General features: G+C 48.8%; 1 protein-coding gene across 2 annotated transcripts; it reads right to left on the bottom strand.

Moving 5' to 3' along the window:
• Nucleotides 1–192: 192 nt before the first annotated feature.
• TMEM184B (transmembrane protein 184B) lies at nt 193–27,921 on the bottom strand. Of its 2 annotated transcripts, none has more exons than XM_061560835.1 (9): nt 27,589–27,921; nt 26,142–26,384; nt 10,948–11,113; nt 10,255–10,345; nt 9,981–10,061; nt 9,199–9,285; nt 7,274–7,443; nt 6,386–6,586; nt 193–5,570 (listed from the first exon to the last, which is right to left on the bottom strand). In XM_061560835.1, the coding sequence occupies exons 2-9, from the start codon at nt 26,382–26,384 to the stop codon at nt 5,308–5,310; spliced, it is 1,302 nt and encodes a 433-aa protein (XP_061416819.1). In that variant the 5' UTR covers nt 27,589–27,921; the 3' UTR covers nt 193–5,307. The 2 variants fall into 2 exon arrangements, with proteins under 2 accessions (XP_061416819.1, XP_061416820.1); XM_061560836.1 differs by lacking the exon at nt 27,589–27,921 and adding an exon at nt 27,266–27,385.

Genomic DNA, 27,921 nt, shown 5'->3' with positions numbered 1-27,921 from the left:
ACCCAATGCCTCAGTGCAATCTGGTCACCCTGATTGCGTTGTCTTGTGCGGTCCTTTTATATTTTACCTTATTCACGGAGTGTTGACACTTTCACGTGAACGTCACGTTGTGATCTTGCGACTAAAAGCGCTTTAAACAAATACATTCTCATTACTATTTTGACAGACAATTAACAGACATCACCGCAGCCGTGTGCACTGCAAGGCAGTTTTATTTCTGTCGGAGCCGACACAAGAGGAGGACGCGTCGCGCACGATCGGCCCAACACGCCGCCGTCACAGATACAAAACTAGACTCTCTACGATCCAGAGATAGACATCTGCGTATGATACATGTACATTATATACAATATCCACCAGCTCCTCCGTGACCACGAGCGCCCACGCAAGCTCCCCCGACACCCTGGGCTCGATTCGCGTCGTCACAAAGCGGCCGAAGCTCGCCGCGTCGTCGTTGCCCCCCCCCCATCCCCGGGCTGATTTTCCCAGATGTTGGCGATGGAGGTGTCGGAAAGTTCTCGAAAAAAGTCAGACAAAAAAAAGCGACGAAATCAGGCCACAAACAATATCAGCTCAATGTCGGTGTTCGACGATCCCCCCCCCCCACCCCCGCTCGCCCTCCTCCAAACGTGAACGAAAAAATTCTATCGCCACCGACGCGTTGAGCCGAGTGAGGGGTGGTGGATAGACGTCACCTTGGTGTCAGTCGTTTAGGTAAATTGCAAAAGGCTGGGGGGGGGGGGAGACGGTGTGGCTTGGAAAGTCGTGGGAGTGCACCCTGTTCAAACCACAACACTCGCCAACAACTTCACTCCGACCCAGCCACACCGCTCACCAATCAACCACGCGGGCTCCCTTGGGCAGTCCCGATCAAGGAGCCACACAGCTGAATTCGCTGCAACGCCACTGCCCTACCCAGCCACATCATCCACGACCGAGTAAAACCACTCCCTGCCTTCTCCGAGGCACACCCTGGAGACGTTATCGGGCTCAACTCCAAACTATAATCAACATCTCGTTTGCAATCACAAATAGCCGGTGTGTGTAATTACTCAGGGAGCGTTGGAGAACAATGTGCCTCATTTTATTGAAGTGACAGTTTGCATCATGGTGACACGGTGTCATTAGATTTGTTTACAGAAGTAAAAATCCGCTCTCGTGTTTTTTACTCTGCCGATTTTTACTGTGGGTGAGGAAGATTTGCTTGGGCCAGGGATATTGTTGGGTAATACTGGGATTCGGGTGAAGGCTGGGTTAGGGATAGGGTTGGGACTAGGACGTGGTCTCCCTTGCAAATTTGACTCGTTTCAACAAATTCTAAGGTTGTTATAAATACTAATTGAGTATGAACAAGGAATTAGGACTCGAGTTTGTTTGGGTGAAGTTTGGATCAACGGTGCGAGGAAGGGCAATGATTCAGTTTGGTAAAAAGTTGTAAACTCTTACGGTTAAGACACGAATTACGATCGATTCCCTGTTTTCAAATCATCATCACCTTGCTGTCCACCATGTGAGACTCCACCTTTCCCCTCTTCCTCCTCCTGTCAATCAATTTCTCCCAGATCCCCCAATCACTCTTCAACCGCTCACCACTCCCGTCTCACACGATCACCACAACCACACGCGCGAGCGCGACGCTGACCCTCCCCTCCCCACTCCGCGGCGAATCCCACGAGGATTGGGACACAAATAAAACGACGAGGCGGCGCTGGGCGACGGCATAAGGCGCCAACTCCCAAGGCGATAGAGCGGCCGCGTCGAGGCACCGATAGCGGACCGCAGTGCCGACCGGCACCGTAATTTCTGCGACGAAAAATTGCGAGGACGCACGAACCAGAAACGGATAAAAACACGGCCCTCTATCACAGCACCGGCGACGTGGAACCTGGGGCCTGGCTCGCAGTGACGGTAACATACAACGAAACCTTCCTCTGAGTCATGCACATTGGAGTTTTGTGTTAATAGCCCATGAGCAGAGGTACTTGACCGGTACCACTTGGGGTGACAAATGCTACTAGTTACAGTATCCACCATTTTCAGAAAGCTTCACTTAAATGTAATTTTTTATAAGCTGTACATGTTTCGGTTCACATATTTTTTCTTTCCCAAAACGATATTCTGTCATACATAACATGACACCCTCTTTCATAATTTTTTTTTCTTAGATATAAAAAAAAGATACCACGATGACTTTGTCATCGTCCATATTAGTAATGTCGAAATGAAAATTGTTCCAAAAATTATTATTCGCATTTTCCACACTGGTTGGTACCAATAAGCAATCTTTGGTCCAATGGCTCAAGGGCTATAAAGTCGACTAAGACTGGGGACAGACAGCTCGGATTCAAGTCTTCTGTTCGTGGATCCCGCATTTGTTCAATACTGAACCGCTGAAACGGGCCGTGTGTGAAACGACCCACGCCAGGTTGCGTGGGAATGTTGCCACTTTCAGTCCGCAGCTGCCAGTTGCTCTCGCTACTCTACGCTGCAGAAGCTCACGGAGTAGAGACACTGGGGCACAATCCATTACCGGAAAGCACCGGGTGTGGGTGGCGTTCAAGCAGCAACGGATTCACATTAGCGACACGAATATACAACTCCAGAGAGCATGCACCGCTGGCCGAGTCACCTTAATGCGAGAAGTGCACTCTCCTCATGTCAGGTGGTTATCTTCGCCAACCTGCATTGACCAGCGTGAAATACGGTCACATATTCCGCCCCCTCCCCCACCCCCGCCCCATGCTAGTGCAGCCTGCAACATGGTTCTCAAGCTACCGACAACTCTGATTTCATTTACCATGACGGTGGCGGGGTGAGGTACAGGTGAAAGCAACGTTAGGAATCGATGGAGAAGAACAGGACACTGTCTTAGGTTATTTACAACATGCAAACTATCCAAAGAATAACCATAGCCAAAGTTATTCGACACCAACATGAGAAGATATTTCTAAATATTGGATTGGAGAAACAAAAGGCGTAAATATGAACTGCAGGAAATGTTACTGTAACTTTATAATAGAGAACGGTGCAAGGTTGGGGCACATGATAAATTATAAAAAAAAACAAAGGTTATGTTCAACAAGTTCGCTTAACAATTGGAGATGTGTCTAAGGGTCACAGCTCTTCAAACAGAGCAGAGTGTGTGCATGCACCAAAGACAGTTATGGAGAGTGGACCAGAATCAAAATAATGGAATGAGTCGGCGGATGACAGCAGGTTGGAGTGCTCTTGCAAATCGTAAATTGATTATAAAGTCACATAGAAATGTGCCTATAGAAGAAAACGTTCAATCAATGCTATGACATACGGGGTTATGTCATATCATTGACGAAGCATTTGGAACAAAAACTGAAACATTCTCAAAGAAGCGTGAAGGGATGCATGCTTGGCATTGTTATTGAAGTACAACACACGTGTCTGGGAGAATATACGCAGGGTGAAGACAGAATTGTAACCGTTAAGAAAAATAAGCGGCCCTGAGCAAGACTCGATGGGTTGATGGGCAATGGTCAAGGGTAATAACGGAGTGGCAGCCAAGGGATGGAACACGTTTGAAAGGACGTACACCGAAGAGTTGGGAGCGACGAGATCGGCGCGTGGTGTGCTGGGTGGGGATTGTTACATCGCAAGATCGTGAGAGAAGGCAACGGCTTGGGAGAGGCAATCATCCAACAGTAGATTATGGCTGGTGATGGTCACTGGAATGGGGGTTTACACCCGGGATCTGGTTAGGGTTTGTGAGAGGGATTGTGTTCGTGGTGGGTTTCACATTCGGGATTAGGGGTATAGAGTTTGGGGTCGGTTTATGAATGAGGCTAGCACAATAATATATTGTGAACAAGTCAAATAAAAGAACCGTTTTACTAAGTTGTTTGAATGCCATAGCAATTTTTATTTTTTTTATTAATATTTATTTCTCGGTCAGTCATTAAAAAGTTTGCATCCTGCATTTAGTCACAAAGGCCACTGAAGAATATCCCAATATAAATACAGTGGTAAGGGTGTAGGTTATAGCTTGGGCTAAGTTGAGTTGTGGTAAGGTCTGAGGTTATGGCTATGCTTTAGCTTCAGAGCTCAGGTTAGGGTGAGAGTTTGGCTTCGTGGGGTTAGGTTTAAAATTATGACCAGGGATAAGGGTTCTGTTCAGGGTGAAGGTTCGGTTCAGAAAGCACCACTCGGTAGCAATCGTTGGCTTATTATGCAAAGACTGGTCCCCACCATAGCCAATGTTAAATTTCCACCGGTGACTCAGGTTGCAAGGGAGCAGAATCCCACCCCTTGTTGTTTAAAGTTAGTTCTTGGGTAAACCCAGATTTGACATTTCGTCAGCTTGAGTTAAAATTCGTCTCAGTTTAAAAAAAAACACCAATAATTTATAGAATGCCAGTCAATTTGCAGTGAAGTGGCATCAAACAGACCCCCCGCTCGAGCCTATTCGCCAACTGAAAGTGCAGTGCAAAATAAACGTCCTGCCTCTGGTCGCATTTACGGACTAAACGTTCTGACGCGAAATTCCTCCGGGATTCACGGCACCCCGAAGCGATCACCGACGCGACTGCAGCAATTCCAGACATTCGCTGCTTAACAGCTCCCCCCCCCCTTTCACTCCCGCCCCCCCTAGCCCCCCCCCCCCTAATAAGCCGACATCCATGCAGTAAATTATTTTTCAAAAAAAAACTAAAAAGAAAACAAAACACGACGATGATTAACAACAATTCCCGTAAATTTCACCGGCCGAAAGCCGTCGCAAAATCCGCGTCATCCGTGTTGTTTTCCCACGCAAAAAAACGGCTTCATTGGGTTGTGAATGCACGATATGGAATAATTCCTCTCCCTCAATTAAAATAAAAACGTCTCAACGAAATAAGCTTGTTTACGTGTCTACATGTCTTTCCCCCCGACGGTGAATTTAATGCCAGAGTGAGAACCGCAAGAAAGCACGATTGTGTAAACGGTGAGCAGCTTCCGGTGTTTCCCCCCACCCCCCCCCCTCTCAACCCCCTCCCCCCACCGCCCAGCAGTTGCCATCCCCTCAAACACTTCACGACGCGCCCACAAAATTGGTAGCAACGACTCAAATGGCGTTTGTGGTGAAGTGCTTACGGGGGGGGGGGGGTCACAGAAAGGAGCGCTGCCATCAGTTCGCCGCGCCACCAGAGGCGGCGTTGGAAGACGGTGGGGCGATGGGGGGAGAAGCAAACGTGGGTGGTGGGGGGGGGGCGGGAGCAGCAGCGGCGTCGTAAGCAGCAGCAGCAGCGGCGGCGGGCGGCATGTACGTGCCGCCTAGGACGCGCACCACGACGCCGCTCAGAACTCGTCGTCGGAGCTCAGCAGCATCGTCTTCTCGGTGTCGTGCGCGTGGGCTGAGGGGTGCCCCCCACCGCCCCCGCCGCCCGACGGCTGGCGCGCGTGGAACGTGTGCGCGTGGCCCGTGCCGTTGCGCTCAAGCGTCGACTGCTGCGTGTACTGCTGGTATGCGGGCGAGAAGTTGTGGATGGCGTCCTGCACGATATCGTTGGGGTTCATCGTCTCCTTCAGACTGCTTGAGATGCTCATCGGGGTGCTCCGGCCTGTCGGGGGAGGGGTGGGCACGGGGACGCGTTACATACACGTGTGCGACGAGTGTGCGGGTGCGATGGCATGCGTGTATTAAAGCGCGCGCGCTGGCGAGTAAATGTGCGAAAGTATGGGCCAGGCTGCGTGAGCATGTGGATTAGGAATGTAACGATTTTCCCCCACTCCCCCCTCCTCACCGATTCAATGGATTGTCACGATTTGGGATTGCTAGTAACGTTAGCATATTAACATATCATTTGCATGTAACTTGCATTAATCGTTTTCAGTCCTTATCTCTTATTCCACCCATCCACTGGAATAAATTTCCTCGTAAATTAAGCAGCACTGCCCATAGACCCAACACTGTCCACAGACTCAACACTGCCCATAGACTGAATACTTCCCCTGTACATGAAGCAGTCCCCCTCCTTAACCTCCTTCCATCCCTCCCCCAATGCCTCACCTCTTCTCCATCGGCTAATCCTCTTTCTCTTCCCTCCCCTCACTCCTTCCCATCCCTCACCTGCCCTTCCGTGATTCCCAAGTACCCTCTATCGTTATCACTCATTCCTCAAACCTCATACTCCCATTCCATCTAAATAATTATATTGTCACCGTTTTGTAACCTATATCAAGCGCCTTGAGTGAAGGCGCTCAATAAATGAGATTATGTATCTATGAATATTGAACTTCTTTCGCACCGTACATCGGCAACCGTGCTAATCCGATAATATTCATACGCACACGATCCAACGCGTAGCCTCATGACGCAAGCAACATTAATGAATCAACGCATCCTTCCATGACGAACGTGTGCGTGTGCACACACCGAGTGTGTCGACGCGCTTGTTGAGGTAGGGCCAGTGCGAGAAGGCGTAGCGCAGCGCGATTGCAGCAAAGAACATCTCAATGCAGATGATGAAGTTCTGGTATCCAGCCGCCACAGTGCCCACGCCGGCCACCAGTTTGCCATCCAGCGAGTAGATCATGGGGATCGCCCCGCACTTCTCCAGGATCGCCAGCAGCATGCCTGCAAAGGGTCGGACATGAAGGGGTCACAGTGGAGGTACGGTCGACATCGATTGACGAGCAGCGTCGCTCGCACAGGCGATCGGGTCAGGATAGGTAAGACGAGGTTGTGATTTGTCTAGTCATTTTCCTGAGCCGTAGATTGTCTGGGGGAACTGTGTGTGTGAAAGCCAGCGTACCCAGGTGAGGCCCACATGCGTGGGGGTGTGTGTTTAACCAATATTTGTACGTACACGTGTAGGCGTCTACCTGATTACTTGTACCATGGACACCTGTCTGCTTAGTATGCCCTTGTGCCGATGCATTCATGGGACCATATACAAGGGTGCTCATGTACCTGCATGCCAATGTATCTGTGTGCTGTCACGTACCCATGTATGTTTGTGCGTGTCCACTATCACGTGTGCATGTGGATCTAGATGCATGGGTGCGTACAAGCCCCAGTGTCAATGCGTACGTGCACCTACATCCCTGTGTATTCATGTCTCCTTTACAAGCGTGTCTGTAACTCCCCATACCCGTGCCTTTGTGTGTGCCCACATATCCATGCGTCCAGGTCTCCACAACTCAGGCATGCCCCCATGTCTCCGCGTGTCACATTTGTCACGTCTTCGTGTGCCAATGTCTCCCGTCTCTATGTGCCCGTGGTGCCACCGTGCGCCCACGCCTCCTCCCACATGCCACCCACCCTGCCAGAAGGAGAGGAAGATGACCGACTTGACGGTGAAGAACTTGAGCACGGGCTCGAAGGGGCTGAGCAACTCGCGCGTGGCGAAGTAGAAGAGGAAGAGGGCGTAGAGCGCCAGGCTCACGGACACGTTGTAGATGATCGTCACGTACAGGTACCCGTTAGACACGCTGCCGGGGGGTAGAGGGGAGACGGGACCGGAGGGAGTGGGAAAAGGGTGGCAGGCAGGGTTGGGAGCCACAGGGCAGGGAAGCAGCGGTGAGTTGGCGACGCTTGGAACAAGCTACGCTTGCAACGTTTCAACCCCTCCACGGTTCCACAAATCGTTGCGATTCGTGAACGTGCTTCGATTCAATGAGCGATAATTTTCTGCCGCCTGTGGTTCATGTAAAAACCAATAGGAGCAGCACAGTTTCTATGAACAAGATCGCGTACAGCGCAAGTGAAATTTAAATTGTTGAATTTTATACATATGGCACTTCATGGATATATCTTGATATAAACCGGTGAATCATTTCAATGCGAGCTAGATCTAGCAATCGGAGGACCTCGCACAAAGCTGCTGATGGTTTGTTTCCCGCGACAGCTGCCTGATCATTTTTTCTGTTGAATCGTCGCTGTGCGCCGACTACGAACATTAAAGACCCCATGATGTCATTGGCAAGTGTAAGCTGTTGTGTCGATGCCATAGAATGTGGGTACAGTTTGATATAAAAACAATAACTTTCTTGCCAAATGTAGCCTCCCAGATCTAACTACTAAACAGATAGTTTTCTCTTGCCTGGTTAAGTATCATTACTGTGCACATGTAATCAATATATTTACATTCACCAAACACATGTATCAGCGAAATACATAATACTATAAACCTCGGGTGATGATGAACGAATGTAAAAATTTGTATTTTATGTCTCCCGCTGTAAATCCACGGTAAATCGCGACCACACGCCTTCCGTTCTACTGACTCCGTAACAATCGTGGTCACTCCACCTCCACACCCAGCGTCACCCGCCCAACCCCTTCACCTAAATGTGGAGGGGTTCGAAGCCACGACCTGCTTGACACCAGGCGAGGTAGTTAATATCTCGTCACTGAAATAAGAATTATATACTCGGAACTCTCGCAGTTAGAGCAGTGTACCACCGTGTGTCAAGAGAGTGGCATTGGAAAATTTACTTCACAGAACTATTTCTCAGGTCACTTTGATAGCATCTTTATCCAGTTGCAGAGAGAGTTGATCACACGTCAATCACACCGAGAGTTTTACTACTCAGAGCTGTTCTAAAATAAATAAGAAGTTAAATGTGACAGGGGGGGTTCTCTGTGCATTCACTGGTAACTGGGTTCAGACCATCAACTCGCTGCACTTGAGAATCCGGTTTGATCACAGAGAGCTGAAACCCGGATTTAAACACAGGATTTCAGCAGCGCTGCCTTTGTGCTCTGATGCGGGCATCATGGACCACTGATCCACCCAGCTTTGGCTAATAACAAGGCCCCGGACGGGAGGGAGGGGAAGGAGGAGGGGGGGGTCGCATGGTTTAAAGAGGAGCCTTTGTGTTATCGAGCACAAAAGCGATGACTGCCTTTTTACAGCGCAAAACTAGGCACGGAAAAATAAATATATATCCATTTATTTGTGGAACGGGTGCCATGGTTAATTTGCCCTGAATGCAGTCAGTTTCCTGAGCAGATGTCTGGGCACAAATAGACCACACAAATCCCCCCCACCTCCACCTAGCAGCACCACCAACCCCTTCCCTCTCCTCTCCCCGCACATACATTAACGAGTGCAAGGGTAGTGGGGGGAATGAGAGGGTTCAAGGAGAAGCGGAGATGAAGGGGATCTGGGAGTGAAGAAGGGGATCACGGGGCAGTGACGGGGGGGGGGGGGGCGTGGGGGGGATCCGGGAAGCCCCCCTTACTCGAAGTCGCCGTCGCGGTATTTGCCGAAGGCCTGAAGGATGAGCGTCACGATGGCCATGAGCGGCTTCACCACACAGAACTGAAGCGTCGCCTGCAGCACGGGGAGAGGTGGGGGAGAGGAGGGGAGGAAAGGGGAAGAGGGAAGAGCGATTATACAGTGAGACACGGGTATGTAGGGAGCAGGCAGCGGAGAGTCCAAGGTAGCGAGTGGGAACTGGACAAAAGGGAGCAGACAATAAGAATACGGAGTATGAAATGAGGAGTCAAGAGTGGATAGAGTAAGCGAGATGTAGGGAGTGACGAGAGTAAGGAGTGGAGATTAATATAAGGAGTTCAAAGTTTGTAGTGGGGAGTGAGAAGAGGGGAGCAAGGGGTGTGGTTAGAGACCTGAGAAAGGGTGGCAGACAGCAGCAGGGAGTAGAGTGAGGAGTAGGGAAGAGAAATGTGAGAGTTTGAACAGGGAGCGTGCAGCAGACGGGAGAATGGGGATCGAGTGTGGGACCAGCGTGACAGACAGAAACAGTGTTGGACAGAGACGATGGAAAGGCAGCGCGAGGTTGAATTACACAACATCACGATGACACTCGCATCAAAAAGTCGCTCTCAACGGACAAGTAAAAGTTAAAGCATCTTCCTGCTCAAATGAGCACTGGGACGCTTGGTAGCCTGGAGCCAGTGTCAGACATATAATTCTCACGGTTCAGGCCAGTCTCACCACCTCAAGATTGGAAAGTAACCGAGCACAGTTGTGAACGATCAACGAGGATGTCCGGCGTGCGAGCTTGCCTGCTTGCAGAAGCGCAGGAAGCCGATGGAGTAGTTGTGACCGCACAGGCAGCACGTGCCATATATGCAGCTTGACCTGCATGCACATGCAGGGGTCAGAAGTCGCACGTACGATGTACATATGTATATATGTTCAACTTATTTCACACCGTACGTAGCCAACAATGCTAACTGGCATTGCTCCTACACAAAGACTGAGATTCACATCATTTCAAACTGAGTGACAGATTCACATTCGCTTGTGTGTGACATTGGTGCCCGAGACGCACTCGATTGGCTTTCCCCGGATCTCGGACATGATGGCGCTCTCCCCTCCGAGGTACTCGTAGCAGAGGCTCAGGAAGTTGTAAATCACAAACGCTGCAAAGCAAAAAGATACGTGGGTAAGAGCACACGTGAACACGCATGGCACACAAAACAAAGCTGCACCTACATTACATAGACAAAGATGCCCCGTGTAGCCTACATAAACTGCGAGGGTAGGGGCTGTTGGCGAGCACCTACAAAGACACAGATCCCACATATAGCCTTAACAGACTGTTAGGGAAAGTGCTGTTAGCGATTAGCACCTATGAAGGCCTGCACGGCACACAAGGGGGTGGGGTGGCTAACACCATGCCCAACCGCCTTTGTCCCCCTATTGGCGATGTTCACACACCACACCAGGTACTCATTTGAAGTTTAGTCGACCTAGGGGAGGCCCAGGACTGGTTCAGATAATAGTTACTGGTGTTGCCCGTGATCGGGAATTCAATTTAGGCCGCCGGGTTCATAGCGCAGCGCGCTAACCGCTACACTACTGCTCCCCACACACACACTCGCACACAGGCATTCACTTCCACGTACAAGCACACACGCTCACACTGGCACACACATGCTGATAAGGACCACTGGCACAGGTGCGGCACAGGTGTGCATCGCGGTTTTCGTTGTGAGTCGACGCTGGTGAGCGGCGGCGTTACCCTCGTAGCAGTCCCGCACGGAGTCGAAGTAGATGTAGAACTGGTCGTTGCTGAAGAACAGGAGGCTGAGCCACGAGTCGAACGCGTAGATGGGCACGATGAAGAGAATGCGCACGATGTGCCGCTGCTCGTTCGGGCAGCTGTAGTGCTTCAGGTGCACGTAGATCTGGCACGCACACACGCACGCACGACGTTATGCTCGTCACACCACTACTCACTCACCACTCACACGACCATATCTGCTCCCCGAGCTTGCATTGGCTTCCGGTAACCGGACGAATACATATGTATGTATTTATCTAGAACCGTACATAGCCAACCATACTAATAAGTGTGGGGGAAGGACAACAAACTAAACACACACAAAAATACATTATAACGTTGCACTTATTGTACACCAAGTGCTTGCCACAAATTAACCACACAACCTTGCGTTAATCTCGTCAAGGAGCATAACCCATCCCATAACGCAAACTCCAGTCATCCTCGCAGCAGCTTTTGGCTAACCATCGAACAAAGATGGCTACTGCATCGTGCACTTTGATATGCGCTTCTGCGACCGTTTGGAACGCTCTTCCTTCTGATATTAGGAAGTCACTGGAGCTGTGCACTTTTAAATCTAGATTTAAAACTCATTTCTTTAGAACTGCTTTTTGTGATTTGTTTGTTGTCCTTCCCCTGCACTTCCGATTAGCAGTCAACAACGTACGATGCGAAAGAAGTTAAATATACAAAGACAAAGATCCCCTGTATAGCCAAGTGCTGTTAGCGAGCACCTATGAAGGCCAGAATGGTACACGAGGGGGTGGGTGGCCAGCACAATGCCCGACCGCCTTTGTCTCCCCAGTGGCGATGTTTACACACTGCACCAGGTACTCATTTGAGGCTGAGTCGACCTCGGGGAGGCCCAGGACCAGTTCAGATAATCATCACTGTGTGTTGGCCGTGAGCGGGAATCGAACTCGGGTCGCCGGGTTCGTAGCGCAGCGCGCTAAACGCTACACTACTGCTCCCCATAAGTTAAATATACATACATACACTACTCCACTGCTCTCCATTCTACACTTTACACTCCCCATTCTCCACTCAATAACCCCCCATTCTACAGCCACTACTTACCATTCCCCACTCACAACACTCTATTCCCTGTCCCTCATTATCTCACCTCTCTCCCATCCGTACAGATGATTCTAACGATGCAGTTTAATTCAAAATCGACATAAGAATCTAAGAGAAAATTGCAATTGTAAATTTCCCTAAAGTGTCAGCTTACATAAGAACTTCATCGAATTTATTTCTTGGCAAATTTTACATTTGCGATTTGTGGCAAGACATCGGCAAAAAGTGACCTGCTCCTGCGGTCGATGATGGCACTAGGTCTTGTACTTCCCTTTCGCAGAACGCACGCTTCGCTGAGTACACCGCAGAAAGAAATTACCAGCCAACTGTAGCGGGAATCAAACCCACAGTTGCATGCGAGATGGCCAAGCGGCAAGCACGCTGACCGCTCAGCCACCCAGCAGTTTCCGTATCCAAGCGTCACCCCCTTGCCAAATGAACAGTGCTGCTACATACATAGCCCCAGCCACGACTCTAACCGGGGTCCAAAGTGTGCCAGCTTGATGCCAGTGTGTACCAAGGTGTTATCTTGCTCTTCACACGAGTGTAGGGTGGCCCAAAGACAGTGATGGAAAGTCCACATTTCTGTGACAGGGAGTAAATCCATAAACAAGCATTGTTGCCTTTTCTATTTCAAGTGATGATGATGATGATGACGGCGAGGATGGTGATGTTGGTGGGGCTCAATCAACCTTGACTGGGAACTGAACTGGTGGCCTCACAATAGCCAGGCCAGCGAGTGAACGACTAAGCTTATGTACATCATGCATTAAACAAATATTCATCGCAATTAATTTTTTAAAGCATATAAATGTAGGGAGTGGATTTTTCCTACTCATTCAGCAATTTTGGAACAATATGTTTTAACCTTTGAATAGTTGCTGAAGCAGCAAAACTGTGTTATAAATAGATACAAAGATCCCCTGTGTAGCCTTTTACAGACTCTTGAGGCAAGTTCTGTTCGTGAACACCAATGAAGGCCGACACAAGGGGGTGGTATGGCCAACATCACACCTGGCCGCCTTTGTCTCCTCAATGCTCATGTTTACACACTGCACCAAATACTAATTTAAGGCCGAGTCAAACTAGGGAAGGCCCCAGACCGGTTCAGATATTCGTCACTATTATTGGCCATGAGTGGGAATCGAACTCGGGTTGCGGGGTTCGTAGTGCAGCGCATTAATGGCTACACTAGCGCTCCCGCAAACACTGGCACACAAACACACAACGCACACTCTTCCAAACACGCGTACAAATTCTCACACACACAAGGACAGACGTGCACATGAAACAACTCGTACATACATGTACTCGGCACAAACGAAGACAATACACTATTCAGACGATATTGCCTATACTTCTCTGATCCTACACGTAAAATATAACAGCAGATCACTCATACAGCCTTTTACACACACCGTTGGGGAAAGTTATGTTAACAAACACCTATTGAGGTCTGAATTGAGACAGTCCAATATGGGTGGTGTGGTCAAAACCACACTTGGCCATCTGTCTCCCAAGTGCATGCTGATATTTACACACTGCACCAGGTACACAGTTTAAGACTTAGTCGACCTAGCGAAGGCCCAGAATGAATTAAAATATCACTCACCACGAACGAAAGCCACGGCTGGAAATACAAATTCAGGTCGCAGAGTTTTTATCGCAGTTCGCTAACCACCTGACCACCACACGCTCGCAACATGCGCATAGCTGCACACACACAGTACACTATCTCACACGTACACAAACACCACCTGGGGCAGTGATACCGGCTGCTGACAGCACAGAAAACAGAACTATCACACCCGACGCGACGAATCGTCACTTTTCAGTACACTAGCAAAAAAAAATTTAAGTGCCTCCTTGTACAAATTATAATGGAGAGGTGCTCATCTATGTGAGCAGCCCCAAGTCTGTCGTGGAAGTTCCATATTTATATGGTAGGGACCACTTTATAGAAAGTGGTACTATTTTTCAACTTGACATGTTTGCAGCATTTAATAGGCTTATAAAATCAAATGATGAGAATCATTTCTCGTTTCACTTACAACAGAGCGATGATGGTAATGACGATGATGAGCCGAGTCAAACCCAGACTATGATTTGAATTCACGACTTTCCGAACGCGAGTCACTGCCACAGCACCACCTGACCGAATGCTCCAGCAAAACCTTCAATATAATAATTTACATTTGTGAATTTGCACAGCGGAGGACGATTTGAGAATACAGCGAAACCCTCTCTATCCGCGAAGGTTATGTTATTGAAAACGCTCACGACTGTGGAATTTGAAAATGCAGAAACCTTGTTCCAACGGGACAAATGGGTTTACGTTCCTGGTACGAGTAAACATAGGTAAATGGTAGGGAAATTATACATATTTAAAAACAATTACAACAATAAATAATACATTATAAACAACGTGTTTATAATTACCCTTAATGATGATGATATGACGACAACGACAATGAAGGTGGTGGTGGTGATGGTGAAGAATTCAGGAGGATGACTCCTTGGGAGATGCAGGTGTTTGATAACAACGCTGCACAGTTATCATTTTAGCACTCTGGAGAGCGCTAGCCGCAACACTTTCCCTGATTGCATTTGCGTCCTTTTAAATGGACCTGACAGTCAACTCGTTTATACCAAAATGTATAAACGAGTCGACTGCAAGTATATATAAAGTAAAAAATGCACAATAGCGAGTTCCGAACGGGATTACTGCGAGCCTTGAGGACAAAGCGAGCAGCCGAGAGGGCGTGCCTAATCTTCGCAGACAGTTTCAAATGTAAAAATGTGCGTGCACTGCCCCGGTGTTGGTGGTCTGGCATGTACACATGCGAATACTGGAGTCCGGCCGGTCGCGAATAGGGACTTAATATACATTGTCACTCGAGAATATGCGAAACTCGCAAGTCCATGACTTGCGCATAGCTAGGGTTTACTGTACTTCAACATAACCAAGACGTGAGACGCTTACAGAGCAGTGCACTTAGTAAACAAGCGACAAGATGCATTAGTCTCATCGAAAAAATAAAATAAAAATTTGAAAGCAGAGGTCAACTTTGGAATCCTGGTGATAGGTGCAGCCCGTTGGCAAGATTTTCACCGGTCCCTTCTCATGGACAGTCATTCCACACCGGCACAACCAGCACATGGTGCGGCATCACCAGGAAAACTTGGCAAAGTGTTATTAGGTCATGGCACGTTTCCAACAGGAGATTCCAGTAGTGTTACTAAAACATGGTGTGATGCAACCAGATAAAATTTGGCATGGGATGACCAAGACACCGTGCAGTTTTATTACGGGATATCGCCGGATGATCAGTGGTGGTGCTGACTAACTGATCACTGAGATTCCGGGTCACTACTCATCCACACTCAGGCATGATGCAAGCTAACGGCTGTGATGAAATTGGATTTACGAGTCAGGACAATTAACATAATGTGCTCACCCTAGGGGCCAGGCAGCCAGCCAACCAGCGAACCATCCAACCATCCATCCAACGAATCACCCCCCCCCAATCATCTATCCAACCACCCAACCATCCATCCAACCACTCATCGAACCATCCATCCATATAGGCAACCAAGGCAGCCACACGCACACGTGCAATTCGACACATGTTTCATGAGCGTAAGAATCAATTTTGATTGATGAAACGGTGCGATGCATCATGACACGACTAATGGAAAGGGATCCTCAGTCCAACACGGGTTGAGAAGCCCTGCCTGCACTAATCAGCTACATGCCCATCTTCCACCCCACCCTCTTTCCCACTCCGTCCCCTACATTCCTCCATACAACTCCCCATTCCCATTAGGCATGGCCCCTTAAGCAAGACGATGCGTAACCGTACGGCGAAACCGCTCATCCCACACGCACACACCGGCGGTCGCCCATCGATCCGCCACCAATCGCAATCGACTCATCCACCCTGCGGGGAAATCCCAAAGCAGGCCCGGGGGACCCCATTGCTCTAGCTTTTACATTTTGTTTGGACGTTTTAATTTCCGTAAAATGTTCCGCCGGGTGGGGATCTACTGCCGTGCGGGGCGACGGTGGAGCAGCGTGTGGCGGCTTGTGGCGGCATGTACCGCGCGCGCGGGCACGTCTGGTCACAACGTACGGACTGCGAAACGCAGTCACACTACGAAGTACGCCAACGCATTCGTGGTTGGCGCACGAGGAGAGGTGGTGTGTGCACTTGGCAGGCATTCGACACACGAGGTTAGGGGGAAGGTTTGCGAATAAGGTTAACAGGTATACGGGTGAGTAGGTAGGTGTGCTCATAGTTGAGTGGGTAGGTAGGTGAGTGTCCGTGGGTGAGTAGGTAGGTACTGAGGTATGTGCGTTGTTGTGTGGGCAGGTAGGTGCTTGGGTTTTTGTGTGGGTCGATTGGTGCTTGGGTTGCTATGTGGGTAGGTAGGTGCGTAGATTGTTGTGTGTGGGTATGTAGGTGTGTGCGTTGTTGTTTGTGTAGATAGGTGCATGAGTTGTTGTTGTAGTATGTGTGGGTTAGTAGGTGTGTGGATTGTTGTGTGGGTGGACCAGTATGTGTGCGAGTTGCTGTATGAGTGAGCAGATAAGTGCATGGGTAGTTTGATGGGTTAATTTCTGCGTATTTAGATGGATATTTAAGTAATTTGGTAGATAGGTAGGTGGGTAGGCAGTATAGGTCGGTCGAGAACCCTTTATTTCTTCCCACGAGACCCCCATCTTGCCACTCCTCTTTTGCAAAGGAGACGTGGTTGAAAGCCAACAGCAAGCGCCACGTGTCTGACATATTCGAGAGCACAACCATTTCCTGTCGCCGGTCACACCTGCTCAGTACCGGTGCAGCAGGCGCTGCCACATTCCTCCTCCCCGGCATCGGGGAGGACAGACCGCGCCTGCCAACACATGGCTTGCGTGCCAAATCACGAGGCCCACCAGCAGCTGACAATCAATTAAGTTGGCCGATTAAAATTTGAAAATTCGGATGACGCTGCGGTTCGAGTATCCATCCCACAATCCGAATGTCACGAATTCAAATTCCTATTGGGGGTTGAACTGTTGGGGGTCGTGCGTGACCCATTACTGGCATCCTCACCCTTTCAGTGTCAATAAGTTGATTTCCACCACTCTGCGCAAATTATGCAGAGGCTAGCCAATGAACAGACTGGGCCACGTCATAGAAATGTGGAATATTCACCAATGGCTCAGGCCCCTCAAAGCAGATGAGCACCATCGCATGCTCACTTAAGGGACAATGAGAATTGTATTTGTAAAAATTATTAAATAAAAATGTAACTGATAGCAATGATTACATTTCAAATTACTTTATTTAAATTAATATTATCTGGATAAGCTAAATGAATTAATTAGCAAATTAGTGGCCAAAAAAAAGTTTAATAAATCAAGTGTATTTAACAAACCCACACCTAGGCTGTGCATTCCAGGCTGTCTGGCATGAGACTGAATGCTTTTAACCAGACAAGAAGATAACAAAAATCTCTTCATGTTGTGAGCTAGAGTGACATCACTGATAAGCTGGTAAGGCTGCATGAATAAATAACACTCCCTAATGACAATTAATCAAATCTCGGGGGGGGGAGGTGAATCATAACACACATAAGTAGGTACACGAACCCTAACCAAATTAGCATTTTAAAGATAGGAAACACTGTTTTTTTGGGATTTCCCATTCCTTCAGGAGTGAGAAAGCCCATGGATAGATTAAAAATGTATCTATTCTGCAAGGAAGGGTTAGCGATTACAGTACAACATGGATTCACGTCAACGTCTGAATACAAATGCATCCCAAAGCATAAACCTGTTCACAAAGGGACAGCTGTAATTTGAAACGTTATCATGTAGCTACGAGTATTTTTTATTTACAACTTGGGCTATGGTGTGAGCACACACTGACCCACTCAGAGTAAAGTCCAAAGGTCTTTAATGTCCGATTTAAAGTGCAGTATATGCAGTGTCCGATGGTAATTTACGGGGGCCTATAACCCCTGATTCAAGCTCGGTGGCAACCACGGATGGCCAATGTGTTTTGTGATGCACTTTGTGATGCACCCAGTTAAAAGAGCTAAGGGCAGTCTTATCTGGGCGAACGTGTCAATGGCTGGCTCTGCTTGGCACAGAAGTAAACATGATCTGTAAACACGGCAGAGCCATCGCGGCCAGTCACAACCAGTGCCGACACTTGGCCCCTGTGGCAGATCATTAACAGGCTGAACATGGCCAGCACACACACACACAGGTACACTGTACGCACCGACACCACCCCTACACAAACACCCCCGTGTAGCCAACACAGGCTGTTGGGGCAAGTACTTTTAGGGAGCACTTATTAAGGCCGGCACTGCGCACGATGCAGTCGTTTGGCCAGAACCACCTTTGTATCCCCAGTGCTGATGTTATAACAGTGTAATCATTTAAAACTAAACTATTTAAACTATTTTTTATTTTACCAGGTAAGGCCTACTGATCTCTATAGCTCTTTTTTGGAAGCAACCTGGCCACAAATGATAGCTCAACGAAGTGGCTTATCATGCGGAAATGTATAGCAGTCAAATACTCTAAACGTATGTTTATAAATGTGGAGGGAAAAACCAGAGGACCCGGAGAAAAATCTACTTGACGACTACGGGGAGAACATGCAAACTCCAAATATACATGTGTCAGGGTTGGGATCCAACCCATGACCTCCTGTATACTAGGCGAGGTATTTAACATCTCGCGACCGCGTCGCCGAGTCGAATAAGGGGGAAGATTCAGCACCGCTTCAGATATTCGACGCCGATGTTGGCAGTAAGCAAGAATTAAACTCTGTTCGCCGGGTTCATAGCACAGTGTGACAACCATTACACTACCACTTCACCACCTCCCATAAAGCATGCACACACAGCTACATCGCCTTGCACAGAATTCACATACACCAGGTTGTTTCAACAAACCTAGCACATTTATACACTCACACGGGCCCCCACGAGGGTGACTTAACTCACTGCAAGGCGAGGTGAAGCAAGAGCTGTAATCGTCTCCACGAGCTCACTAATTACACAGCTTTCTCAAGACAGCAATCCAGCGGTTATGAGTTCATGCGGGCCAGAGTCATGGGTTATCGGTCGCTGTGAGCAACACATGCTGTGCTCACGGTACAGCGACGCCACAGCGATGGCTACGACAACATTGAGTCACCAATCCTAGTGCAAAAGCCCACTCGGACACAGGCCGCTGTGGTGGTGACATCACCGTGTCACCTCATCCCAGGCACATTACGTCGGGGGTGATTTTCCCCACCGACTCGGGGCTGTAAACATGAGATTGGCACTGCCTCAATTCTTATTTGAGTAAGAAATCAATTACTCTTTTGACTGTGCTCTTGGAGCCGTGTTGTTTTACAGAAAAACATTTTAAGTTGGACCTCTCGTAGTGCTGTATGCACGACCATATATCAGTGAATAGTCCTGGAAGACAACGTCACAAAGCTACTTATGAAGTCGCCTCATTGAGCACCATTATCCACACGAGCGACACACGTTTATATACTCCAGTGAACCGAAGCCCTTACTCATCACTGCTAGGATTTTGCCACCAAGTAAAAAAGTATAAAATTACTGTTTTGTGCAGTCATGTGTGACTGTAGAGACCATGCCACTCCTGCAGCCACTAGAGGTGATACCACTCACTGCAATGTTAAAACATATCTTGATTCTGTAACATTTTTCGATTTAAAGCTTTCGTGACTGCAGAGATTCATCTTCTTGGTTCTTTCGGTAAAGTCACGTAGAAGGGAATAATATAATATTAAAAATAAAACATAATAACATAATTCTCACGACAGACGCTGTCTTTCCGACAGACCTGTTCTTCACCTGAGGATGGCTGCTTGTGTCGTGGCCGAAACGTCGTGAGAATTATTTTATTATGTGTTATTCCTATTATTTTATTATTTCCCTTCTACGTGACTTTACCGAAAGAACCAAGAAGATGATTCTGTAACAATTCATCAAAGCGAGCGTCGTGGAGTGTGGGTGAATTCAGCAGTTCCACTCAGAGCCTTCCCTAGGGTACGGCAAATGGGGCAACTCCCTGCGCCCTGCGCTTTGGGGGGCCCTATGCTTCAGCGTCATGGTGTCAGATATAATAGTTCCGGTTTAGTTTTAAAGGTGTCGGGGAGTGTGATTAGCCTCGGACCACTCCCTGGTTCCACTGCTAGGCTGTACCAAGGCTCTTCACTAATCTCACTACTAAACACGGGTGGCGCAGTGGTTGGTCCCCTGTGCTATGCACCAAGCAGCACGAATTCCACCCCCATTACTGGCGGGCGATATCTGAACCAGTCCTGGGCCTACCTTTACGAATCTGCACTGACCAACAAAGATAGGTGAATAATATTTTTTTTTAAACCCCGCCATGGCCTACAAGATGTGAGCAGGTCTTCATCCAGCATTGTATTAACAAAGGGTTGTAAATTAGTAATTATAACCGTACGACCAAAACCACCCCCATAACGAATGAGAGCCCTGCTGCTAAACAAACGCGAAGATACGACCCAATCGCTGCCAACATCGCCAGCCCCCCCACCCAGCCGCCCCCACATCATCCCGACACCGTCGTAAATATTTGACAAGCAACGTGCAACAGGTGCATGGCGGATTCCTCCGTAAACCCCTCACCCCCAGCGACAGCACCATGCAGTCCTCGGTGTATCCATGACGACACAACACGTGGGCTGGTGATTTAAAAGGGGAAAGGTTGGTGGAGGGAGGGAGGGAGGGGGCAGTGGGTGTGAGGAGAGCAGGCGATCGCCTTGTTGCCATGGCAGCAAACGAGGCTCATCCCTCGGAGCCACGGCGTAACGAGTGGTCGCGGGTGGATCCAGGGCCGGTTTAAGGTTCTTGTAGGCCCAAGGCACTTCTGTTTCGTAGGCCTTCAGTGATAACTCTCTACAGTTTGCTACTGCCTATGTTACGACCGCCGCTGTCACTCGCCTGTTCCACGCGGTATTTAATCCAGCCGCTGGACTTCATCCAGCCGCTGGATGCAGTACCGCACGATGCTTGTCAAATATTTAGTCTGTGCCCTAACACGATGGAAGCACGCTGCGTGCTGCGGATAAGCAGATTTTATTTGAAATTATTGGAAAGGCAAGCCTAAAAATATAAGCTAACATTTCTTCAAATTTTTTTACTATGATTATCATATCGGATGACGCATCTTTAAAAGGATCCCGTTCATTTTCATCGCTAAGATATCCAACAAAAAAACATGGTAAAACATTTTTTCGTAGAACCTTTCATTTTCGTAGGTCATGTGCACAGTGTCCAGTGTCTACAGTGTCTATTGGATTATACGGACCTGGGTCAGTCATCCGCCGGTACCCATGGCCGCCGGGCAAAAATAAAACAAACAGCAGCCGGCGCCGTGTCGCTATCAAGGCATCGCTCATCCTCGATGGAGGGTCTACGCGAGGTGCTGTCTTGTAAAGGCGTTGTTATTTTGTTTCATTTGTATATATTGCACTTCAGCTGCCTTTTGCAACTGGGCTTCAAGCAACATATAATTGACCTTACAATGTAATGTACAGTATTTTCCCACGAGCGTGCTCAATAAAGTCTCGAGACTCATCCTCAGGAGGGGCCTGTAGTCAGATGTTTGGATATTTAATTTAAAATATATATTTTGCAAATGTGAGGAAGCCAGAGTGGACGGGGAAACCTACGCATGTGACAGCATAACACTCAACATTCTGCAAATATGAGTTGACAAACCCAATCGCTATACTGCAATCCCCGGCCACTTCCCAGCCCAGCGCGTTTGGGTCTTACAAATCTGCACGACGATCACAAAGTTCTGCCTCATAAATTATAACAGCTGTCTCAGGCAGCAACGCGTGCCGACCCCGCATTAAATTACTTCTGTTCCGACTATAATGTCCAGCAGCAGCAGCAGCCACCACCACCAACCACCACACCTCGCTTTGTGGTAGGTGACCTGCCATGAGCAGATGTCAGCAGCAACCAAAGTATGAGCTGTGACTGCACGTGATCCCTGCACACATTATACTTCTGTCTCACTCGAAGGGTCCACGCAAACCCTGCAACCCCGATGGCGTCACCCCATGGTCGGGCGACCGGGTCTATTTCAAACGAAGCGTGGCGCAGAGTGGTGCTCACACAAGTCACACGTACTCTCGTACACTCGCATAGACACTCACACAAGCCACAGGTACTCACACACACACACCCTCATCCACTCGTACACTCGCATAGACACTCGCACAAGCCACAGGTACTCACACACACACACCCTCATCCACTCATACACTCGCATAGACACTCACACAAGCCACAGGTACTCACACACACACACCCTCATCCACTCATACACTCGCATAGACACTCGCACAAGCCACAGGTACTCACATACACTCCCTCTCACACATTCGTACACTCAGACACTCCCACAAGACACAGGTACTCACAAACTCACACACTTACTCGCACAAGCCAAATGTACTCGTATAAATGCACACACTCACATATAGATGCACTCGCTCAAACGACGTGCGCTCACATACAAACACACACACAAGACAAAAACTCCCATCTAAATTTTAAGATAATGCTGGGGCAAGAGCTCTGGTTAGCGAGCACATATTAAAGTCGACATGAAGCAGGAGGGCCAGAATCACACCCATACGCCTTTGTCTCCCCAGTGTTGATGTTTACACACCACACCAGGTACTCATTTAAGGATTAAGTGACATTGCGGAGTGCCAGGACTGGGTCAGATATTCACCATTGATGTTGTACATGGTCTAGAATCTAATCCACGTCAACTGAAATAATATCACATGCGAAACACTACAGCACTGATCACACATACATACAGTATATATATTTATACACAAACGCAAGTGTGGCTGCCGAGTGTGTTTTTAGCCCAGACAAAGCACACACACGCACCCGGGCTGTCAGGGCCATCGCCAACACTGTGAGGAGGAGCGTGCAACAAATTAGTGCCGCCCATTCGACACGGTGTCGCTGTATCAAACACACCAACCTGTGCCACCAGTGGCACCACCGGTGAACACTCAACACACCACCCAAACCACATGTTCCAGAGCTCAACGAGCAGGAGATGGCAGATCGTAACGGACGTTGGATTCCAGGCCGAAGCCATGAATAGTTTCAGCCGAGGGGATATGAATCTTGGTATGGCCCATAAAAGACCGCATCATTGCCCCAAGAGGTCGACTCCAAAATAAACAAACGTTTTCTATTTGCAATGGCAAGGGCATTGTCCGGTGGTGGGTGTGGTTCGTGATCAGGCCCTGATGTTGCCGTCTCAGCTCGCCATGAGCAAACGGGGTCTTTCTCACTGTTGCTGCTCATGCAGAGTGAATTTTAAACACCGCATTAAATTAAAATTTGGCCCCAGCCTGTGCACGCACATGCGGCGCGCAAGAACAATGCACAAAGCACACTCATTATTAAGCCGCTTTTGTTGTTTAATGAGCTGTTCTCTCAGTCGTTACTGTACGCATTCGCTTTCTGCATTTTTCTAATCAGACAGGAAGGGACGGTGAACGGCACAAGCACGCCCGTGTGCACGTCTGTGGGCACGTCTGTGGGCACGCCCGTGAGCACAACCGTAAGCACAACCATGAGCACAACCGTGAGCATGCCCGTCGTGTGCACGTCTGTGGGGAGCCTGGTAATGAGCGCTCAACAACCTTGATCTACATTGGCTCTCCATGACTAAAATTTACTCAATATCATCCACTCTAACCCACCATGACCCATGTGGCCAAACCTAATCCACCCTGCCAAAACCTAATGCAATGCGACCCACCTGGCCAAACCTAACTCAATGAAACTTACGATGACCCAAACTAATACACTGTGACCAATGACCTATACTAACCCTGATCTTGAATAACTCAATGTGACCTACCACAAGCCACAGTGACCCATTTTGACCAACTGTCACCTGCTCTGATCCGACGTCACCCACCATCTTCCATCCTAACCCACCATAACCCATATCTGAACTAGTTTGCCACACGGAGTTTGCTCGCCACACCAAAACCTATCCTAACCCAGCATGACCCAGTGACCCAGCTTGCCAAACCGTCATCGATCATATCTCACAATAACCCACAGAGCCATGTTACCAAGCAAGCATCTCTCCTGCTTGCCACGCCGTGCCCTATCCTAACCCACAATGACCCACACTGAGCATGCTTGCCACATGGTGATCCGACCGTCACGTGGCCACACAAAGCAGTGCTTCCCCCACAGAGCGCAGAGGAAATACCACATGCGCCAGCCCTTTCGTTTGCAATGCAAACAGGTTCTCCCAGGAGCAAGTTTTTGTTTTGTTTACAAACCCAGCTTTCACAAAGGCATCGAGATTTGAGTACATTTACATGACAACTTATTTTCTTCACTGTTTTTGTTACCAAGTTATATAATGAATGTTGCACGCTGCTTGGGTTTTCTCCGAGCGCATGTTTTAATCGTGTGCCTAGCTAAGATCTCTCTTTCTGAAGAGTCAAGTTACAAGGAGTCAAGATGTCAACGTCTATTCTAGCAGCCGAAATGCTTGATAAAGGGAACTATCAAAGAGCAATGTTTGGTATTTCATCCCAGGTCTTCAAAATTTTTTTAAACCAATTATATATCAATCACAATCGCTATGTAATTATGACGATCAGTTCTCCCTCCCAAGGAAATAACGAATCAACACATCACAAAAATAAATAAAAAGCAAGAAATTAATCGCGTAACAAGAAAGATGAGCACAAAAACAGCAAGTGCCCAAAATAAACACAGTGCTCAGCATATTCTAAAAAATATATACAGTATACATTTAATGACACTTGTTGGCTCAAGGGCCGCTGAGATGCCAGCACTTTAATATCCAACTTGACCTTACATGACTCCGTGTAGGCGTTCCGCTCATCAGTTGAAACGGATCAACGCAAACGGCGTGAAATCACCACCGCTGAGCGTTTACTTTGTAACAAAAAGCGTTTAGTAACACGAGCTGCCCTAAGTTAAACTTCAAATCTCAAACGAGCTGGGAGTGCGTTAAATTTACCTCTCTTTGTTGATTCAAGTGACCAGCCCCATGAGATTATCTCTTTCGACAGAAACTTTGAACCTGCAGTTACGCAAGGGCCATAATATATTTGACAATTCGGCTGGGAGTAACGTTCGGGGTGATGACAACAGCACGACCTCCACTCCCCAATTACGTCACAGGGTCTTGAACAATCACTTAAGAATAGTGTTCTTTTGGTATTAATATACATAGGTCTCACCTGCGACCCATGTTTTGATTTACTGAAGACCTCGGCTCCCTCAGTGAGCTGTTGCCTCGTCAAATACAGACTGACAACGGAATTCATAATTTCGCAAAAAGACGGAGGTTAAAATCCAAATTGAAATACGAGCCAAAAAAAAAAACCTTCAAAACTTATAAAATTGTAGCTATGTAACTATCAAACACCTATATCTCAAAGGACTCAGCAGCCAATCAACCTCACTACACAGGAATTATGGAGGAGAAAATACACTAACCACTCACACCAGCCCCACCAGTACCACCTAGGAAACCTTACTCATGCGCCACACCTACCACACCTGTCACTCAATTCCCACCTGTGCTGCCAACTAAACATACCACACCAGTAGCACCATCCAAACTTGCCACAACCTAGCACACCGGCCACACTTACAACACCTACTACAAACAACAAAGATCCCCGTATAGCCTTAACAGACTGTTGGGGCAAGTGCTGTTAGCAAGCACCTATGAAGGACGGAACAGCACACGAGGGAGTGGGTGACCAGCACCACGCCTGACCGCCTTTGTCTCCCTAGAGACGATGTTTACACACCGTAGTAGCTATTTATTTGAGGCTGAGTCGACCAAGGGGAGGCCTAGGACTAGTTCAGATAATCGTCACTGGTGTTGGCCGTGAGCGTAGCACAGCACGCCGACCGCTACATTACCGCTGCCCACGTGCGACACCTGCCCCCACCGTCAACCACGCACTCACCTGGTGGAAGGTGATGAGCAGCGCGCACCACGCGAAGAAGCCAGAGATGGCCTGCGCGGCCGACGTTTGCAGGAAGATGAGCGGCAGCGTGGCGTTGCCATGGTCGGGGGCAACTGTGGGGCCGATGGGCGCCAGCGTGACGGTCGTCTCGGCGGTCATCCCGGACGATGGCACCAGTGCCGCCACGGCCTCCGTGGCCGCCACGGCCAGGGACCAGTTTGCCTCCACGAAAGATGAGTTCATCTGTGAGCGGGAGACACGGGGCGAGAAGTTATTCGAAGCCATCTCAGGTGGATGCCAAGAGATGACCACCAACGTCAAGGGCTGAAGAGATAACAACCACAATAGCTCAGCTGTCCCCGTCTCTCTGTGAGGTTGCGTTGATCAATGTTGGCGAAGTAGTTGGGTCAGATTTTAGGCGGGCGGAGGCACCTACCACGATGACAACAATTGTGAAAGTACAGTATCTCGACACCGATATGGGTGTGGGGTAGCGCTCATCCCTGTTCTATGCCAGAGGTGCAAATTCCTCATTCCTGTAGCGATGGTGAAGAGTTACTGTATGATACAACCACTGCAGACTTGTTACACATGGGGTGGCGGTGATAGTGGTGGCAATGTTCGCGAACCTGGAGAGATGACTGCTACACTTTGCCGATATCTGCATCTGAGGGTGTGGTCAACCTCGCCACTATCTGTATCAGACTAAACCACGTCTGCAGTACAAACTAAAACTCTGCACATGGATCAGACTAATCCACCTCGTAATTGGGATCTCAGCCGAATGCAGCTCATCATTCGGTCCAAACTCAACAGTTTAATAATAACAGTCTGCCTCGTACTAAAAGACTCGTTAATCCGAATCGGTGCCAGATCCACATCATCGAGCAGACTCAACTACTCCATCAAACGTGGCCCACAACACTGAAATCTACTTAACATCAACACGCTCGAGTCATCAAAACACAACCAACCCCCCATCATCACCTCAATATAATAAAATGCCCCATCTAATATTCGTCACCATAATACGAATCGGAGGCTGTTTCACCTCATCAAACTGACCACCCGAGCGCATCATCACATCCACCAAACTCAATCACTGGAACATCACCTCGACCTACCGCCGATGCAGATGGATCAATCACCACGTCATCATCTTCCGAAACTAAATGTCACCCAGATCAGACTAAAGAAACACCACCTCAAATCAGCCCCGTTTTGGTCTTCCTGCGAGAGAAAGGACGAAGATTAATTCCCTCCTCATCCTCCACCCCCCCCCCACAATTCGCCTCCGTTGTCACCCACAATTTCAGTCAACCAATTAAACCCGAAGCGGCGTCGATTCGTGCGCGAATTTCCACGTCTATCACCTCACCTCCTCACAGACCACATCGCATCCATCCTCAACCAGGGGAAGGGGGGGGAGGGAGGACCAGAAACTCACCTCGCTTCTTCTCGTTCCAACTCTCACCGCCTGCGAAGCTTCCAACGCGGCTCCCAAAGGCGACTTCTCCTCGATCTCTCGCAAGCGAACCAGACCGCAACCACCACCACCGCCGCCGCCGCCGTCACCACCGCAGCCGCCCGGCCGCCGGCCTCCTCATCAGCATGACGCCGTGGACTGTCAGGCTGAGGAGGCTGGTGGTCGTGGGAGGTGGAGGGCTGTGCTGGGGCTGTGAACCTGCGAGGCTGAGGGGACTGGAGTCGATGAAGAAGCCCGCAGACTGCTGCCGACTCGAGGGCGACAAGTGTCTGTGTGAGGAGCCCCACTGCGCAT

Source organism: Lethenteron reissneri, chromosome 26 (genome assembly GCF_015708825.2).
Source record: "Lethenteron reissneri isolate LAM-NWPU_2019-01 chromosome 26, ASM1570882v1, whole genome shotgun sequence".
NCBI classification, from domain to species: domain Eukaryota; kingdom Metazoa; phylum Chordata; class Hyperoartia; order Petromyzontiformes; family Petromyzontidae; genus Lethenteron; species Lethenteron reissneri.
Note: the sequence above shows the minus strand (reverse complement) of the source record. Positions and strands in the feature narration are given on the sequence as shown.

Coding starts and splice junctions, on each gene's coding strand:
- TMEM184B (XM_061560835.1), bottom strand. CDS start 26,384: ATGAACTCATCTTTCGTGGAGGCAAACTGGTCCCTGGCCGTGGCGGCC. Junction 10,062..10,254: donor ATCCGGGGAAAGCCAATCGA/GTGCGTCTCGGG, acceptor ATGTGCATGCAG/GTCAAGCTGCATATATGGCA. Junction 5,571..6,385: donor CAAGCGCGTCGACACACTCG/GTGTGTGCACAC, acceptor CTCCCCCGACAG/GCCGGAGCACCCCGATGAGC.